Here is a 20,295-nt window from a genome sequence, read left to right as displayed (position 1 = left end):
ATAAAAGAAACTTTTAAAGAGCCACTAAGGCATTCAAATGGGAAAGTAGCAGCATATTTGGTCTGACTTGTGAGTGAGTTCGCTGTCACAACACAGTTAAAAGTTTTGTAGGCAACACAAGGAATGCAGATAAGGTCAGACAAAAGCCACAGAAAATATGCATCTACTTTTCTCTTAAATAAAAAGTAAGCAAACATGACATTAATTAATGAAAGGGATATCCACAGAGTTAGAAAGAGCTTTAAAATCCCTACATCCCAATAGATGTCACGTCTGTTACAGTCACACTTGACACTGTGACTGTGGGTTAAGCAAACAACTGGAAAGTGTTGTGTTGTCATCCTGCATTTACTTTCCATCAATTACTTGCCTACAAAAGTACTCAAATTACATTTTAAAAAAGTCTTCCTCATCACTAGCATAGCTAGATCACCTATATATCTGGAGGATGAGATTATCTCATTCTGCTTTATTTCTTGCAACTAAGTCTTGAGAGTAAAAAAAATTGCTCAGCAAAAAATGCAGCACTTCTGCAGCTGCCCTGGATTAGTTTGCTGGCACTGTTTTGTTAACAAGCTAGGAAGAGGCAGCAAAACACCAGAAAAGCAAACACAGATGCTAAGACAATTAATTTTCAAACACACTAATGTCACTTTTTCTGGTTACAAACACACCAAATCCAATTGAAAGTAAGTATGGGAGGAGGTAAGATACAAACATAAGCTAGTAAGGTGAAATTATAAACATGGTTGCAAAACCCAAACTTTTTTTAAACCAATTCTCCTCTTAAATATGACAACATTACCTCACATGCAGGTGTTTTTTTAATAAACAGCAGCAACAACTGAAAGGAGAAACTTACTCAGTCAGAACAATAAACAGTTTGGCAGAACAGTACCATGACAGTAACATTCATTTACAACCAATGAAATGATAAAGCAGCCTCTAACTCAGCACATTTGTATCAGCAATTTTTGAGGACAATTTCATTCTCTGTGCAGTGTAATGTATTTGTAACTCTCTCTCACAATGGACTTTGTTCAAGTGAACTCTATTATTTTTAACAACAAATGATAAATCAATGCTTTTACAGCTCTTTGTCTAAATTTACACCAGAAGGTTCACTTAGTTAATCCAAAATCTGCAATTTAGCTAGGAGTTCATGTTACAGTGGCTTCTGAAAACCAAAATGAAAATGCTGGGGATATCTTACCTGCAGTGACTAAGTAGGCGTCGGGAATGGTGATGTCGCAGACGTACGGCTGCCTGGTGGTTGTCACAGCAGAGGTCACAGCCACCACTTCAGACAAAGTAGTGGTCCTCAGAGGGGTGGAGGAGATGGTCCCTGGGCTGCCTGTAGCATGGGAGGAGATTGTCCCTGGGCTGCCTGTAGCACTGGAGGAGATTGTCCCTGGGCTGCCTGTAGCACTGGAGGAGATTGTCCCTGGGCTGCCTGTAGCACTGGAGGAGATGGTCCCTGGGCTGCCTGTAGCACTGGAGGAGATGGTCCCTGGGCTGCCTGTAGCACTGGTGGCAGCGGTGGAAGGAGCTGATGGATCAGCACCAGCAGTTACACTGCTTCCTGATGGAACCTCATGTCCAGGGGGAGGGCTGGCAGTCAGAGGGAATTGTGTGGGAGCAAACGATGAGGTCACGGACAGAGATGCTGTAGGAAAGGGCATTATGCTGATGGCGTCAGCATCTGATGCAAGGATGTCAGGGTCTGTGGGAGGAAGGGCTGTGGGGACACTGCCCCTGCTGCCAGATGTTAAAAGCAGCGTGGGGTTAACTGTAGCACCAATATCCTCATCAGAACCCAGAGCAATTGAAAGTAGAGATGAAGATATGTTTAAGACAGGAGTTGCTGGGAAGGTAGTAAATGAAGAGATCAGATTTGTTTCACTGAGCAAGATGCTGCTGGTAACAGACTGGGTGTCGGAAGTGGGCAGCACCAGGGTAGGAGCCACAGAGGGAGAGGTGGAGAGGGAAGGCTCCAACTGAGAGGTAGCTCCTGTGGCAGCTGAGGTAAACACAACTTCAGAGCCCACTAGCAGTACTGAGGATGCTTCCAGAAACACAGATGACTCTGAGTGAAACTCTGATGATGGCGTTATTTCAGGAACCTGCGCATCTGGAAGGGATGATGTATTTGAATGAAAGTATGGTGTTTGGCTAAGATGTAACTGAGAAACCTCGGCATCAGTGGCAGAGCTGACAGTGGTAGCTAAGTCCCAGCTGGTAACATCCTCAGGAAGTACTGATGTCCCAGTCAACAAGGTCTGAGGTAACAGTGTTAATAAATCACTTTGTGTGACAGAGTAAGAATTTAGCATGGTCAGTGATAAAGACAAGTAGCTAGATTCAATAAGAAACGGTGTTGATAAAAGATTGGATGGAAAATCTGAAATATTTAAAGACAGTTCATCACTTGTAGATGTCTTGCCAAGCAAAACCACGGATTCTGATGGCATTAATTCTGGCAGTTCCAGCAAGGTTGTCCGACTGATTGCAAACGACGCAACTGGCTCACTGGGGGTGATGGCAGAGTCCAACAGAGCAGTGGTGGCACCAGGAAATTCTACATGAGCACTTGGAGTCAATGAAATTGTTTCCAGAACAGGGAGGGTCTGGGAAACTGAGATGTTCAGTGATGTTTCCCCAGGGAGCTGATAGAAGGAGGGAGATATTGTTATAGGTGTTGTAGTGTCTGTAGTGCTTAATAAAAACATGCTTGAGTCAGGGATTTCTGCAAGTCTTGAAGAAAGTGAAACAACTGGTCTTGATGGAAAAGAAGTATCAAAAATCTCAGGTGTAGGTTCCTCTAATTCATACCCATCAGTAATTATAGTTGTAAATGCAGTTATGCCTTGTACTTCAGAGGCTCTGATGGACAAAGTTTCAGCATCATCGCCTGAGCCCACATCATGTTCTGGGGCAAAGCCTGCTTCTGGCAGAAGGGAAACAGAGTCACAATACAGACAGTAACTGTAGGATCTCGTGAAAGGCACTGGACTCTTGAGCTCACTGACAAGCTCTGATTGACTTGGTATTTCTGAACCAGCAGGCAAATTTGGTGCTGTAGTGGAGAAGTCATGTGTAAACAGGCTGGCATTAAGAACTGTATTCGAGTTCACAGAAATGGCAGCTGAATCAAGAGGGAAAGACACAAGTGGAAGACTAATAGGATAAAAAGCAGGCTCAGCACTGGCTGCTGAAGCTGGTGTGAGCCAGGGAATGCTTGGAGTGGGGTAAGTCCTTCGACTGAGAGATTCTGCTGCCCTGCTACTCACATGGGTGTAAACATCACCATACAGGTCTGCACCTTGCACTGTGGCATCTGGGGCTCCAGGGCTGGTTTCACCCAGCAGCTTGAGATGGAGAGGAGATCCTTCTGAAGCACTCCCAAAAGGCAGAGCTGTTAAACTTGCATTGATGTTTTCCTGTGCCACAACTCCCGTGTCAGAAGGAATGGAAGTGAAAGGAACAGCTGTATTTGGAGGGTACAACAGCAAGTCTCTGCTTGCTGTTAGTTTTTCAGGATCTGGTACAAAAGGCTTTAGCTCCATAAGAGTGTGGCTGCGTTCAGGGACAGCACTCAAGGGAGTCTTCTGCTGTGCTGTTTCTGAGATATCATACAGTGAAGAAAGGACAGATAATGAAGGTGTTAGCAACACAGTTTCTAACATTTCTCTTGATGGCTCTACTGTATTAACTGAGTGATGATCTGTTAAAACTGCAAAAGACTTCACGGGAGGAGTCCACTGTGCCTTTGAAAAGGAGCTAATAAATTCATCATCACTTAGGAATGCCTCATTGCTCCTTACAGAGACATCTACCAACGGCGTACTTCTCCCTTCTGAAATCATGGCTGTTTCTTCTTGGCTAAGTAAAGTCCCATCAAAGGAAGTGGTAACTGATGATAAAACTGTTTGAAGCAAATGACTTTCTTGGGACTCCAAAGTACTTCTTGCTAAGGCTGTTTGTGTCCTGCTGCCTGATATGCTTTCATGCACCGTTGAGAAAAAGGAAAAATTCTGCTGTTCCAAGGATCTCTCATCTAAATCAAGAGGGAGAGAAAAAAAAAAAAAAAGCCAAAACACAACAGATCAGCACAAGCAGCAAGATTGCCATGAGCAAATGTGACACTGAATATTTCTGGAGACAACTGCCCAGAATTCAAGGGTGAATATAAAGTAAGTAAAAACCCTCCACAAGCAAGTCAGCACAAATAGTAAGAATTTTTGTGAAACTCCATTCCTTGGAAATGAACAGGACAACACAAGCTCCTCTCAAAGCACTGATATGTCTCTACAGCAGCACTCCAGTAAGACCTGTGGAAGAGCAGAAAGTGCCTCCTCCCTCTTACCTGGGCAATGTTACACTCCATGGCAACTAGTGGTCTCCCAAAGCAAACACATCAGAAAAGGAAACGAGGAACAATTCACGGGAAAATCTACATCATTTTAGGTGTTTTCCTCTCCTTTAGTATCCCTTAATTTCCTCTGATTTCATTCTTTCTTAATATTAAGGTCACTAAAAGATCTACTCTGTTCATGAACCAGATCCTCCCCCTCATATCAGAAATGAGTGACACCAGAGATGAAGAAGGGTTCCCTTTTTCATAAGGCCTGGTATCAACAGGAAGAATTTGCTAACATGTTGTGACACATTTGTAATATGTTATTTTTACATTGTCCACCATTCATCTGAAGTCTGGCCTGTTAACAGTCACTGACAAATTGCTTCCTTACACAATTGCTATGTTTATTCACAGCCCTCTATAGGACTGCTAATGAAGAATAAAGAAGAGGCCACCTGTAATAAAGCCTTCACTCCCCTAGTTTGCAGAGCTCAAGTAGTAATGGCCAGATTCAAACACAAAGGAGAAAAAGTTGAGAATTCACTACATATTTCAACAAATAAAATACTCTCCTCTCTCAAAAAGCATTCTTGGGTTACAGAGAAGATCTGTATATAAGCTTTTCCAAGAACAGATGAGTTTGGCAGAGAAAAGGCTGATTGCTTTCCTGAAATGTTGAGATTGGATTAATAGCATTTAGAGCTGAATTATTAAAGGAAATCACAGAAAACTGCAGAATAGTTTTCAAGGGTACACACAAAGCATTCATCTTTAAGTTATCTAGCATGCCTGATCACCCTATTTTCACATGGGAGTGTCCAGGCAGTGCTGCTGGAACCCACTGGCAACACCCATTAACAAGGCTGGAGGGGCAGGAATCACATCCAGTTAAACCACCAGGGACCAGTTTAAAGTAAAAACAAGCATACACATTATAAAGCGCTGGACAAGTGATACAGTACACAGCTCAACTGCAACTACATCTGTAACCCTTTAGAGGATGCCTTGAACTCAGTAACTCACAGAAAGTCCTGCAGGAATAGCTCACCCACCTGTTTCCCAGTGTCTAACACCACTTTCCAGAGGTGACAAAACTGCTGTTCCTATCCCCTTCTCCCTGGTCTCTCTGCTGAACTCCCTGGCACAACTTTTCAAGTGCTGACACACTGATTTGATAAATTTTGAAGGTGCTGATCTGAAAAGCACAACTAGGAGAGTTAATGCTTACCACTGATCACACCTAAGTGAATGCTGTAATTATATCCTTTATTTTAAAAATTCCATGCACAATGTTTTGTAGCATGACAGATACTATTCTCTCAAGCAGTCCCAATCCATTTTTTTCCTCCTCAAACTCACTGTAGGCATTACCAGCTTTATGATGCTTAGTTGGAGTATGATGATAAGATATCCTGCATTACAATGCTCCAAGGTAAAGAACAAGAAGACAAGAAAAACACTCTTGTAAAAGCTATGTAAGACAAGTAAACAAGTCCATCCTCAACTCTTCAGCACAGGTCAGATGCCTGAACACGACACAGTGCAGAACAGTGCAGCCACCATGGAATAACAGCTTTCACAAAGAGTTAACATGAGTACCAGACAAAGCAGCTTCCAAGAAGCACAGAACCAAAATGCACCCTGACACAGCTCTGCTAGCTGACCAAAAGTTGCTCAACTTTTTTTTCATTGCTAAAAGCCTCCTTGGCCTCATTCTTTGCTTTGACTTACGCTTCCAACCTTTACTTTTCTCTTTGTGACATTCTGAGTAAGCAGGGAGTTACTTAAGGAAGACTTACAAGGCTATGGACCAAACATTGCCAAAATGAACCACTTCCCTCCCTGTATGCACGTGCATTTCCTTTTAGGCAGCCCTGTAAAATCCTGCCCAGGTTTGGTACTTTGGACACCAAACCCTTGCTTACAGTGAATTCCACATTGCAGACAAACATGGTACCAGAGAAGGTTACTCCTTCTTCACCACAGCTTCATGTTGTAAATCTCTGCAGCAGTGCACAAGGCAGCTGTGACAGCACCAACATAATGAGCACAGTGAATACAGCTGACAGTTAATATGACCAGACAGAGCTGAATACTCATACTAATTAGTAACTGCACTTTTGATCAGGTATCTCCACAAATCTTTGACTCAAAGCTAGAGGTGATGCCACAAAAACAATTCTACTGCCTGGCTATGCCTATACTGTGCACCATGTTCCTTCACCCACAGAGAGCCACTTTATTTTTCTTCAGCTTGATTGGGGAGCTGGCACATGGCAAGATCCTGCTGGAAGTAAGTGAATGTCACAGAAAAGATGTTCTGAAGAGTTAAGTGCATAACCCTAAGCTTTCCAACAGACGTGTAGAACAGGCAAGGCTTTAAATTCTTTCTGGCTTTAGAATATGGTTTTTAAATTTTTTGGATGGTCTGATAATATTTTTTTTCCTTGAAAGACAAAGGAATAGTAAATTAATATTTCATCACACAGTTGTGCCTTGCCTCTTAATGTAAAGAATCTTGCCACTGATGCCAGGAAGGAAAGAACACAACTTCTGAAATAAATGTTTCATTTTTTGGAAGGAAAACACACGGTGTCTTGAGAAAGTTACAAGCTCTAAGACAAAGTAAGAGCACTGTTAGCTATGGTGAGTGGAAATAGGAAAAATTCGCCTACGCATGCAGGATTTTGAAGCAAACCAACCAGCAAGTTTACAAGTTGATGTTCCACCCTATTTACTCTGCTCAGTGTTTCAGAAGCAGGGAGCATTAGTGATACGCCATTAATAATACAAATTAGTGTTTTCTGTCAACTCCACAGAACAGTGCACCACTTGAATAGCGCTTGTCAGGACTGAGCGTGCCTCTCAGGGAGAGCAGATGGGACGCGTGGCAGATGTGTTTGGGAGCAGCCAGACAGCCCACAAAGAGGCAGGCAAAGCAAAGGAGAAAGGGAAGGAGGAGAAGGCACACCATGGCATGACAATCAACGCAGAGTGGCTGCTCTGGCTGTGCTGTGGGACAAAGGAAGCAGACAGATTGCACATGTTCTGCTGCATCTCAATGCCATGGCTGCACAAAGCTATTGATGAGTATCAACGCTGACTTGTTTGTTTGCACAGCTGTCACTGTCGGGTGACTGTTCCCCGTTCCCGTTCAGATGGGCTCACATCAGACAAGCCAAACTCCACCAGGCTGATAACAATATGAAAAAGAATAGATAGCTTAGGGAACAAAGCTGTGATCCCAAGCCACAGCAAAGGCACGGAAAGACGAGCACTAGTGGCAGGGGCCACAGGAGTCACAGATGGCACTGCTACAATGCCACAGCTCAGACAATGACATTGGGACATGGGAGGAGCAGTAACATAGGAAATCTGCTGGTGGCCTTCGGGGGGCAAGCTCTCTGCTGCTCCTGCTGCCCCCCAAAACAACTAGCTGGTGTCACAAGTAATGCAACCTGTCACTGAAATGAGCGACCCCTGAAACTGCCAAATCTGAAATTATAGCAGCACAGCCGTGCCCCGCTAAGGCTGCTGCAACGTGTGAATTTGGCAAGGACAGAAGCTTCTCATGACTACAGCAAAGGACTGCTGCAGTCCACAGAGTTCTTTGGTGACAAAAATATACCATGTCTGCACGCCAGAAAACTACAGCAAGTTCATAAACCAGAAACTAGACTAGTCATTCTTCCAGATAGCAATTACAGGGATGCAGATTGCATTCTTCCTGTAGCTGCAGTGCTAAAAAGTAATGTCTGCTCTGTAACCTGTAATAAATAGAAGAAAGGATGTTTTAAACATATATTTGTAATATACATGTATATATACATGCATATATACATTACATATATATATACTGATATGCTTTTCTATATTCTTCATTTATAACAAATATTCTTCCACGTATTTTTTAAATGCAGGATCCAGATGTAATCTCACTTCTGTCACTGATGCCTCATGTGACTTCAAAAAAGTTGCATCACTTTTCTGCGCTCTGCTATTAAGATACGGCAACTGTACACTACCACAATTCTCAATATTTACTAAAAAGTCAGTAATTTTCTATATTATCATGATATTCAATCAAAGACAGGTACAGGCATGACAACAAAGACATGAAATCTTTACTTGTAATAAAAATTAGGCCTTAACAATAGAACAAGTAATTTTCACTCTATTATTTTTGAGAAACTAAGTTATGAATAATAAAGTTTGCAAACAACAGAAAATGCCAGCAGACTAGCAGCAAAAAAGTTCAAAACACGTATCACTTAAAAAAAAATCTTCAGTGTACTAACACAATGACCAACAAAATTAAATTTTAGTAGCTATGTTTTTAAGGCAAGGAGAAAAACTGCTCTTTTACTGCTACCCATTGTTTCAAACAGATGTGTTTTAGGTAAAAAGGAAATCAATGCTACATACATTCCAAATATTACGGTAAAATTCCTGACTAACTACATAACAGGAGCTCCCAAATTATTAAAATTAAAGCTATGAGCTCACTAGGAATAGTCACCGCTTGAAACATTTACCTGATTACGGCATGGAGCAGCATATCCCACTTAAGGGAAGCTTTTGATAACATATATTTTAACTTTTTCTTCCAGAAATGGGTAGTAGGAAATTGAATGCAGCATAGGACTCAAGACCACCCAAGGGTAGAAAGAATGATAGAAGCAAATGGATCTGAAAAAAAACTTAACTCTTCCTCCTACAGCTTAACACTTAATAACTTCCTAATTTATTTAACAGGATTTAGTACAGCTTCCACCAAAAAAGCTTGTATGCATTAGGTCATTGCAAAAAATTTATATAGCTCCCTTGTGCAAGCCTCTAACTAAATTTCTTAGGTGTCTGGCTTGTAGGAAAATACCAGTCACAGAAGCATGTGCAGACGAAAAGCTGTCTGCTTTCTTCTCTGGGAGGCATTAGGCACGGATTGAACAGTGACAATAATTACCCCTGGCACACAAAAGCCAGGGAGAGGAGGGGATGGGAGCCTGAACTGTCCCTCCCTTCCCAGGCTCCAGCTCACAGCTGCTCTGCGGGGCTCCCTGCAGATTTTGGAAGGTTCTGGTCCCTGGAGCATATGCTGCACCCCTGCCCAGTGCACCGTCAGGGCAGCAAGGGACACAAACCATACTAAGTCTCAACAGTTCTTTCTCAAAGATGTTGATTTTCTTACTGTAAAAGAATCTCTCACCATTTACCAGATGCTCATATGAATTTTAACTAATGAAGCTGCTTGTACCACCTGAAAGGCTAAAAGAAAGAGAAAGTAATGAAATTGAAAAATTATGCTGTCTCAGACCTCTTTCTCACTGCAGTTGATGAAAAAATTTCATGACACAAAAATCTGTATTATGAGGAAAATAAGTGTTACTAGGAAGAAGCAGGCAAAGTGAGTGCCTAGGTACACACATGCTCACTTTTACATATTTCAGGTTTGAATACATAGCCAAAAAAGATCAGGAACATCTTGAAGTCATTCTTCACCCACATGCACAGCTGTGGTTCAGCTGCTGCCCAGGTGCAAGTAGACAAGAACCTCTCCCTGCTGCACAGCAAACAAGCACAAGCTTCCATCTCTGTATGAGGAGAAAACGTGCACCACAGCACAAAGGGGCTAAGACAAACCTGCTGGCCAGCAGAGTTATGAAGGCTTTGTAAAGAAAGAGGTTTAGAAGGCAGCCTAACTGCATTTCATACTCCAGTCAAAACATACACTACAAAATCCTCATGAACTCTTGCATTTGGCAGCCAATACCAATGAACCTGTAACAGCAGGCACTGGCACTGACATTTTTTTCCTTCTCCAACACTTAAGCCACCCTCAAAATTTCCTTTAGGACATTTGCTAGTAACCATCACGTTGTTAAAGACCTGTAGGCAGTCTGAGATTCCAACTTCCACTCTATGGCCAATGGAAGAGCTCAGGAGGAAACTTGTGATCTATGCTCTGATCCAGGAATCTTCCTAACATAGCCACTGCTGAAGCAGAACAGGACCCTTTAGTAGTTTACAGTAAATGGCAGACTAAAAGAAAAAGAACCCACAGTTTGTCTTTATTTCATGCCACTATAACACATTCTGTTTTGCATGAGAGAGATCGAAAACTGTGCAACCCAAGGAAAGCTTTCTGTAACAGAAGGTAACAACAAGCAGACCACCAGGTCAGGCATTATGGCCAGGAGAACATAGAGAAGGGGTCAGAGTGAGCCACTCCACCATCCACTCCATAAACACAAGCACAAAGCGAGATCCACCTCCCAAACATTACTACAACCTTTGGAAAACCGTGACTCAGCTAAGAAGTGGGCTGGGAACAAAGCCCATGCACAGAAGAGTTTGCTATGCCTACACAACACCTGCAAACCCCAAGGATACAGAAATCCTCTCCTGTGGAACTGCATGAAGCTCTTACAGCACCGAGATGCCTCGAGCTGACAGTCCCTCTCCAGAACTCCTCTGAAGCAAATTAGCTGTGACAATTCACTCCGTTTCCAACATCTCAGAGAGGAGAAAAGTAGATGTTTATGACACTGAAGCCTTCCATGGCCACTGTGCCTTCCTGCAGACCATCACCCACAGCTGAGGACAGCAGTGCCTCCATGCAGAGCTCGGTGCTCCAACAGGACCGGCTGTCTGGCCACGCACACACAGGCACAGAAACCACACATCAAATCCCAGTTCAAAGTGTAGCTTTTGCTGGGAGCATTCACGCTTTTTTTGGCACTTCGTTGTACATGACATCATTGTGTGGGAAGCCATATGCTAGAGATAAAGTACACACAAACTTGAATTGACTTTACAAATGTTAATTCTAAGAAAAACTCTTATCAGATTTGCTCATTGGGATAACCAGGTCACATTTTTAAAATGTAAAAGCTTTCCTTCCCCCCACTTCCTTTTTTTTTTCTTTCTCCTTTTTAATTGCTTTCTGCACAGCAACTTGATTTTTAGTCTCTAAGCAGGCAGTGTCAGTTTTCATCCAACTGAATGACTAGTGAAAAGCTTTATGTTTATACTCAACACTGCAGTGTCCACCAAAATGCAGATCCTGCAAGCTTCTGAAAAGACCAAATAAATTCCTACCAGCCTCTTTCTTAGTGCAGGTGACAGATCGCTGAGTGGCATTTTGCACACAAGCAAAAAAATACATCCTTAAAACGAAACAATTTTACTTCTTACACTGCATTATCACTATAAAATCTCTACAAGCAATGAAATGAGAGAGCCTGAAGACAAGAGTAACTGTCTAATTAAAACAGATCATACGCTGTATCCTAGAAACCCAGTTATCCACAGGGACTCTCTTCATTGACACATATCCTTAACTGTGCTGTGCTACCAACAGAGGAAAAATACCCTCAACTGAGCTTTAAGTTGCTCAGGTCAGCAGGCTTGCTGCTCCAAAATCCTGTTACTTCAAGGAATAAATGGAAGCCCCAACCTGCAGCACCTGAAAGCAGCTCCTGTGAGAGGCTAATTCACAAGGCTTCCGCTGCAGACACAAAAGCACAATGAAAAAATCTGAAGATGAGATTTTCAGCTGGCAGGGTACCATCACTCTGTATTGAACTCAGAACAACAACTTCATTGCTCCGGGGCCAGATCGCAACAATATGCCTGTACATGCTTAATTTTTCAAACAGTTGTATATGAATAAGCAAATAATACCAAAAATCTCCTGCTCAGTTGGATATGAAGGCATTTAGTGGTACTCGCAGCATGTATCACTTGGCAAATCAAGGCACATGAAAGAGAATCTGTCAACGCATTTTCACAGGAAAAGGAGATCTCAAAGAAAAGCTGGGAAAGAGAGCAGAACAGTCCCAGCTACCCCAGCCTTTGAGGCTGAAAATAAGCGTTTCACCAAAAGAGTGCTGAAAACATGGAAAGAAAAGGGACATTCAAAGAGATGGAACAGAAATTCAAGAAGTACTCATGTACATTTAAGTGGAGGTTACCTAAGCCTTTTCTTTACAATGTGCAATTGTTATTGACCTTGACCTCACCTGGAAAAAGAGAAATTAAAAAAAAAAAAAAAAAAAAAAAGACATCCCACCCTGTAATAAATAGAGCTACTGCATAACACCAAAGATCAGACTTCTGCCATAATTCATACCCATAGAACTTCCAGAAGGCAATTTCCTGGCAAAATTACTAGAAAGAAGGCAACAGAAGTATTACTTCAAACAATAAGACCCATACAAGAACTTAAGCAAAACAAACAAAAATTACCTTCTCTAGAGGTTGTCAAACTTAGGCATCCATTTACAACATAGACAAATTCAGTGCAGATATTTTTATTAGAGATTCTGGAACTGCACTGGCTTTAAGAATAATTATGTTATCAAGGATGTTTTCCTGTGCAAGTATCTCAAGATTTAGCAACTCATTCTTGTCTTTTTGTTCTTTTCTCCTTAGCAACATACTCCAAAGATGACAAGTAAAGAAACTGCAGTAGCTTGCTTCTGCAGAGAAATGAAACTTGCCCAAAGCCTTTCCTTCCACGTCCTTAATGCAATCCAACAGCCCTCATCAGCGCTCTCAGAGCACTCTGCTGGAAACACGTTATCCTGAGCTACTGCTGCCCAAGCTTCCAGACCTGGGAACAACTTCATGACCAGCACAAATGAGTTCAGCTCAGCCAGCTCCAGCCAGGTTAGACCCTCTTTTCCCAGCACAGAAGTTGGTGAAGCTGTGACACCACCAGTTATCAGACATACCTACTAAAATACCCAGGATTGTAAGGTGTAAGTCTTCTACTTCGCGGTACTCTTTTTTGCTTTAGAGTCGTGTGGCCTCCCAAACTTAGCATAAAGGAGCTGTGGATACTGAAGTCCCCAAGTCATGGCAGTAAGACTATCCTGTAATAAGAACTACAGTTTCTCCATGGCCCTAGAAACTTCATAGCCTCAGTTAACAACAGGAAAAAAAAAAAAGGAGTAAACATTATGTTACTAAGAGTAGCAGAAATAAACCATAAAAGGATCTGCTGGAGGAAACGATAAACATATAGATAATCCAAAAAGAGAATCTAAGCATAGATTATATATTTCTTGTGTACAGGACAACCAGGAAGGTAACAAAACAACTGTCAAGAGAAGTATATGGGAGTGGAAAGCATTTCGCAGTCATACTTTATGGGGCAGTCTGCTCACAGCATGTTTTACAGGAACAATATCTCTTCAGAAACATCACAAAGTAAAACTTTCTAATTCATATATTGGAATTGGAAAAACAACAATAAAAAGGGCAGGCAAGGAATCTCATCTTACCAAAACTTAGGACATACCAGCCAATTTAGAAACAATCTTGGGAAACAGATCCATTCATGTGCCTTTCTCAGGCAAGACTACCAGCAGAGCAACTGAAACACATTTCAGAACAACTGAGCATTAAAAAAAACTAAGAAACCACAGCACAGCTCGGAGAAGATGTTTGTATTATGACTGACATTTGTTAGAGGCATTCAAGAAAACATATTTACCTTAAAGCAGCAAGGAGGAAAAAAGTGGGCAAGGCATCATTCACAGGTGGATAACACCAGCCAGACTGACACATTCAGAAATAATCACTGCACACTTGTCACCTTGGCTGACAACGACTACTCAAGATCCTGCAGTACAGCTTGGCTGGGAATTGCTACCAAGGCAAATGATGACACTGAAGAAATGATCCTTCCAAGTCCTTGACAGGACCTTTGCTGGCCCTTGAGCTCCCTGGGTCATCTCATCCCTCCACGTCTCTACTGTGCAAGACTACCTAAGGTTCCAAACTCCCCCCATTAGTGCTCAGTAAAGCTACAGACATGAGACAGCAAGGGTTGGGAATTGCAGCACACGTTGATCAAGCACAGGTCCAGAGATACCACTCTATGTACCACACATGGCACTGGTAAAAACAGTCTCTGCTGAAAAAAACTGGGCCAGGTTTAAAAGGTACTCAGGTGAATCTCACATCTGGTTAGAACCAGCCTCATTCCCATGCACTCTGGAGAAAGCAACTGGGAAACAGGGCTGAGATGCATTCTGGCTGCTGTGTCTCCAAGACAAAGGCAAGTAAAAAGAATAATATCCAGAACAGTAAGCATGGGTGTCACGAGAAGTATACAAGCTTCTCTTCAATTCAGACCTTGGTATTTGTTTTGACACAATCTCATCTGCATTTTAGGACAACACAGAAGTTTAAACTAGTGAAGTGTGATGAGTTCCTTCATTATGTGGGACCTCTCAAGACAGTACACAAAGATTTTAGAAGCTGAAATACATACACCTTAGATTACCAAGAAACTTGGAAAAACTGTAGTTTTTTTTCTGCTTATGATGTGGTCAACCTATCTAATTCAATCTATCTACTTAAAAAGATATTGTCACATTGAATCTGGTGAAGTACCAGGTTCCTTTCATAGGAACACCTCAGGACAACACTAACTATGTTTAGAAGCTGAAAGAGCCACCCACTGGATTCTAAACTGAATTTAGAAGTTGGGGGTTGATGTCACAAATAGCTACAACCTTTCTACTTAAAAAATATCACTGCATTGAAACTGAGGCTGCCACTGTTCTCCACAAGGTACCACACATTTAAAGCATTTCCCTTCCCTTTCCAGATTTTCCCAGAGGAAGGAAATAAATTCAGTTACATCTGTAATGAGACAGAGCTGTGGGAAAGCACAAGTTCAGTTTTATAGGGAATAATGACCTGAGTTTCAAGAATAAGAACACAAAGTAGAGACAAGACTGATGCACATTTTATAATTTGAAAATATATATGATTTTCCAAGAAAAAAACCAGATGCTATTCTGCTTTACTGCATGCTTAGTACAATTTAAAATAATTGCAGGCTTCTTCTGTTGATTTTTCAAAAAAACTGGCTTATCAACACAATGTCTCCAAACAAAAATGAAATGAAAATGAGTGCACATATTATTAACTACTTCCACTTTTATCCAAGATAATGATAAAATACACAGTATTGTTAAAATACACTGGATAAAGAAATAACACTCATCTGATAATTTCCATAGTGTATCAGTCTTAAGAAACTTACTGCTCAAAAGAGTCCTATTTAAACCTGAAATGGGTTCAAAAGAAAGGGGAAAATACACTAATGTTCTCTAGTAAGTGTTTGTGACAGAGTATTTACAATGTACAAAAATGCTCCTTCATATATCCCTTAGAAAGTTGGAAAATCCACACCTGTACATAAATGCTCCTTCACGTATCCCTTAGAAAGTTGGAAAATCCACACCTGCCTTAAAGGACAGAGACTGCTAAAGGAAAGCACATCAGGTATAACCAAACATTCTCTTAAGAGCCAACCCGAGCTCCTGTACATTGGGATCATTCCCCTTTCTTAGATGGAAGGGCTAAATTCAAGATCCCCACTGACAGTTGATGCATTTTTTTCTAATAACCTAATCCCAAAAAATAACATTACAGATAATGTAATAACATTACAGATAACTATATGTCCACACCTTTGAAACCACCAAAAGTGCTGAGACACCCCAAATTAAATTTCTTGAAGCAACTACTTCAAATACAGTTAAATAAATAAAATTATCTCATGAGAAAATACTTTCCTATGGAGAAAAGCAGCCACAACCAATTAAGTCTTCTGTATGAAGTTGATTTCAATTATTTAAGTGGCTACACATGCATATGGGTATTTTTTCCCCTGACCAAAGCTTGGCTTTTCCCAAGTCACAATGCCTAGGTGTCCATTTTCAAAAAAAGGCCAGTGTTTATGGTTCACAGCACACACACTCTGTACTACTTTGGCCTGTATTGTCAAGCTAGCATACAATTTTTATTTATGCTAAAGGAAAGCAGGTCAGTCTTACACAAGCTATGAGCTACAATCTACTCTATTTCATTCCCTGTGCTTTCAATTCCCCCCACAACAAACAGTCACTTGAGAGTGGACATTTAGCCTAATTATCTCTCACTGCAATATTCCCACTATCCCATGAATACTCTCTTGCTATAAACTGACCTAATATACAGACTGGCACAAATACAGTTACCATAGACTTAAGACAATTTCTCCACTCCCTGGATAGAAAAAAACCCACTTCAGTGAGGCTTTTTCCCCCAAAGAATAATTAGAATAAATTGTTCTGAAAACACAGGGAAGTTTCTATACTCTTTTAAAGTGGATCAGATGGGGCTCAAAATGGTCTAAAGAAAAGACTTTGGAGTACAGGTGCTTGGTTATCCTTTGCTTTTAATCTGACACAGGTATTCACACATCTGTCAAGTGCTGTTATCCTAACCTGGGGAGGTTTGCACACAAAACTTCAACTACACAGAGAATTCAGTTCATTAACTAATACTGGACTGCCCAGGAAAGGATGTGGTACAGATAAAACCTGCTAATTAAAATGAAAAGAGGAAAAGCACTGGAAGTATCACAGTTTGAGCTTTGCTTTCAATTCAAATGCATGATATTTAAACATTTCCACTTGCAATGATCTGAGCCTTAATTCAAAATTTGAGGTAAGAATTTTCTTTTCTGTGCAGATTTTCTCCTGCAGGGCCAACATGACATGGCAGCCACCACAGTGGGACAACTCAGCTTAGCAGTCCTAAGCAGAGCCCCCAGAGAGCTTTAGGAAACAGTGGCTCTCCTCCAGCTGACTGCACAAGATTCTTCAGGAAGGGATACAAACCCAAGTGGGTAGTCTCATGCTATGATACTAGAAAAGGAATTAAATGAGCTTTTTGTGTGACTTTGTCTAGATTTAGATGCTGAACTTAAGGAAAAATATGGTCTAATTATAAATAATCCAAAGAAAAATACACAAGTGGAGGGACAGAGGTGCTCCAATGAGGAAACAACTAGGATAAATTTGGGATTAATCATCCTAAAAGAAAAATTATTAGAGTCTAAAGAGAAGGTGCAGAATAAAACATGCCAATTGTTTTCAAGCTTATGCAAAATTATAGAAAGAAGGAGTAATCTCTTTTCCACATCTATACTGGATAGCTCAGCAATTTACTACTAGCCATGAGGATGTTTTCCAAAGGCCAGTCTGTATTGGAAAGGATTGCTCCAGGTGATCCAGGAGCCTCCATCACTACAGGTCTTTAAGAACAGTTAAAAGAACCACATCAGGAATTATAATTTCAGCTGATTCTTGCTTTAATACTTCTTTCAGACCTATTTCCTCAACAGGCTGTGCTTATGAACATCCAAACTTTCCCACTACTTGAGAAAGAAACCTCTCTAGGATATGTGAAATCAAAAATATTATCTTATATATAGTGAGATATATAGATATATGGATGTAGATACAAAAAAAATATATATATATTCACCATAAACATGAAGTTGCCAAGGAAAAGGTAAACTAACACACTTAAAGGTATGCTGAGTGGGGATTTTAATTAGTGATTATAGGGAATTCCCTAATCCTAACTGGCCATTAGTTGCCCATGGGTAGTAAGCAAAGTGCATAGAACTAGAAGAGCAACAGAACAATATGTTCTGTATTCAGCTGGATAAAAGCATATACAAACAACTTCACACCACTGAGAACTTGGCAGTGAAAGGGACCAGTGTTTGAGAGCAGTATGTGTAGGACTTAGTCACCAGTTGTGCATCCTTTGTGGTGAATGTGTTATTTACAGCATCTCTGAACAACCACAGAAACTCATTATAGAAGCACAACTTGTCTAGCTGTGCTGTCAGGGACCTTTCTCAAGTGAGGCAAGCCTCCAAATTCTCTTTTTTGCCTTCCAGCATTGCCCATTCTCTTTCAAAGGCCACACTGTTCAGTCCTTGATTACAATGGGAATAACAAGTCAAATGTTATGAAAGACTCAAATAAACCAAGCAGCATTTCCACCTGTAAGCAAATCACAGCTGATGTTCAGCTCCCCAGAATTTGTTTCTGCATCTTCTTACAACCATGAGAAAGGAGAAAGAACTTATAATAGTTTCTTAGTTATTACCACAGACATTTTAAAAGCATCCAGTACAAACCTCCAAACAATTGTAAAGTCAAAAAAGTCATCCCCATCACAAACATGCCACCCTTTACTTCATGAGGCCATTTCACCCTCTCCTTCCCCCACCCTGCTGCTTCCCACAATACCTACAGAAAGGATGAAACCAAATGAAAAATCTATTTTGAGCTGCTTTGGACTCCTACAGCTAGCTAAGAATTTTCTTTATCAGCCTAGGCTGTGGTTATCCTCAGCTGCACTCCCAAGACCTGCTTGGACCTCCAAAACTACACACATTTTAACAACTAGTGCAGCCCTGGAAACAGAGATTAAGAGCACAGTAGGACAGTTCCTGCTGCTGTGGAATGCCTCAAATTCCTATCGCTGCTGACAAAAATGGTGTGAGATAAATTTCCAAGCATATACTGCACTGGAAGTTGTCCCCCCCCCCACCCAAACTTATCCTTTATGATGCTTCCACCTGCAAAACTCAGATGAGAAATGGACTCAGACAGTCACACTTGTGTGCTGTAGGGTGAAGGCTCTGGCACCTGCAGCAGTTGAGGTTATTTCAGCCTCAGCTGGGAAGGCAACAGAGGCTGCTCTTTCTGTGCAAGTAAAACTGGAAGAAAATCTATGTATGCACTTTTTGCCCTAAGAGATAGAGCTATTCTAACATTGCCATCCTAGGATCAAAGAAGAGTGGTTTGCCTCCTCTAGTATAATACACTGACCCCCAACAGGCAGAAAAGTTTAAAAGGGAACCCTTGGAGATGCTCCAAGATAAAGCAGGTGAAAGAGATTTTGCTCTCACTTGCTGGTTTGTGGCACCATGTACAGGGCCCCAACAGAGACCCAGACTCCAGGCCATGGCAATACCTGTTCCATGAAAACCAGCTTAATGAAAGGTGCTGGCAGGAGTTTTGTCTCAGCCATAATATCATAAATTAAATTTATTCTGAACTGCTGAAACGAGACCCAAAAGATCTTTTCCTCTAGCTTCTTATTCTCCCTCCTTGTAAAGTTAACCACCTGGCACCATTTCAGCTTAAGATGAGCCTAGATTTTATTTGTTCACACACATACACATGTTCATTCTTTATTAATTAGGATTTGGAAAAAGCTAAAAGCATATGGCCACGTAAGCTTTCTACAGATTCAACAGTAACATCTGAGGTTATTTCCAGCAATATTTTCCATTCTGGTCCATCAGATCATCAAATCTTTAACCCACAAGTGGTTTTGCTTAATATTTCCTCAAAATGAATGACATTAAAAGACTGGAACACTCAGTACCAAACTCAGCTGGGAGGTGTAAGCAGTAAAGTTTCCATCCAAGAAAACTTTATTCAAAAATAAATAGCCAGGTCTAGTACACATTTCAGTCAAACCACAACATGCTTAATAAAGAAACAAAAAACATACAGAAAAACAGCCATATTATCGTAAGTATTTACAAAACCAGAGCACCATCATCTTCACAGGCAGCTGTGTCACTAAAGCACCCATTCAGCTTCTGAAAAGCTTCCTTGAGACCCTCAAGGTCCAGGCACCCCCATAATTACCTCCACAATCTTCTTATGTTCTCAGAAGTCCCTGCTAACACTAGTTGTCATAAAACCCCCCCAAAAAATCACTTTGCCATATCTTGCAGCACTAACTCAAAAAACAGTAACCACACTTTGTGGTCAAGGACCAGTTATCCTTTTAGGAGACAGGAGAAAAATATTGACACTCAATGAACTAAGTACAGTTGCCAGTTCTAGTTTTAGCAGTTTCCATGCCCAGAGATGTGGGATGTGGTTTCCTGTTTGCCAGGTCTCTGAAATGTCACATTACACAAATCACCATGAGGATGAAGGCAAATGGAAGGCATCTCATGCCATGAAAATATGAACAGTTAAAGGTCTTGGAAAAAGCAGGTGAAGAGAACATTAAACATAAACATACATATATTAGCTCTAGTATAT

At 41.1% G+C, this 20,295-nt stretch overlaps 1 protein-coding gene across 5 annotated transcripts in view; it reads right to left on the bottom strand.

Moving 5' to 3' along the window:
* Positions 1–20,295, bottom strand: part of KIAA1549 (KIAA1549 ortholog) — a 143,003-nt gene that overhangs the window by 70,183 nt on the left and 52,525 nt on the right. For all 5 annotated transcript variants that reach the window (XM_077178283.1, XM_077178280.1, XM_077178281.1 and 2 more), the window contains exon 2: positions 1,214–4,057. In XM_077178283.1, coding sequence (XP_077034398.1) covers positions 1,214–4,057 — 2,844 coding nt within the window. The remainder of the gene's footprint in view (positions 1–1,213; positions 4,058–20,295) is intronic.

The sequence above is a fragment of the Agelaius phoeniceus genome, chromosome 5, assembly GCF_051311805.1.
Source record: "Agelaius phoeniceus isolate bAgePho1 chromosome 5, bAgePho1.hap1, whole genome shotgun sequence".
NCBI classification, from domain to species: domain Eukaryota; kingdom Metazoa; phylum Chordata; class Aves; order Passeriformes; family Icteridae; genus Agelaius; species Agelaius phoeniceus.
Note: the sequence above shows the minus strand (reverse complement) of the source record. Positions and strands in the feature narration are given on the sequence as shown.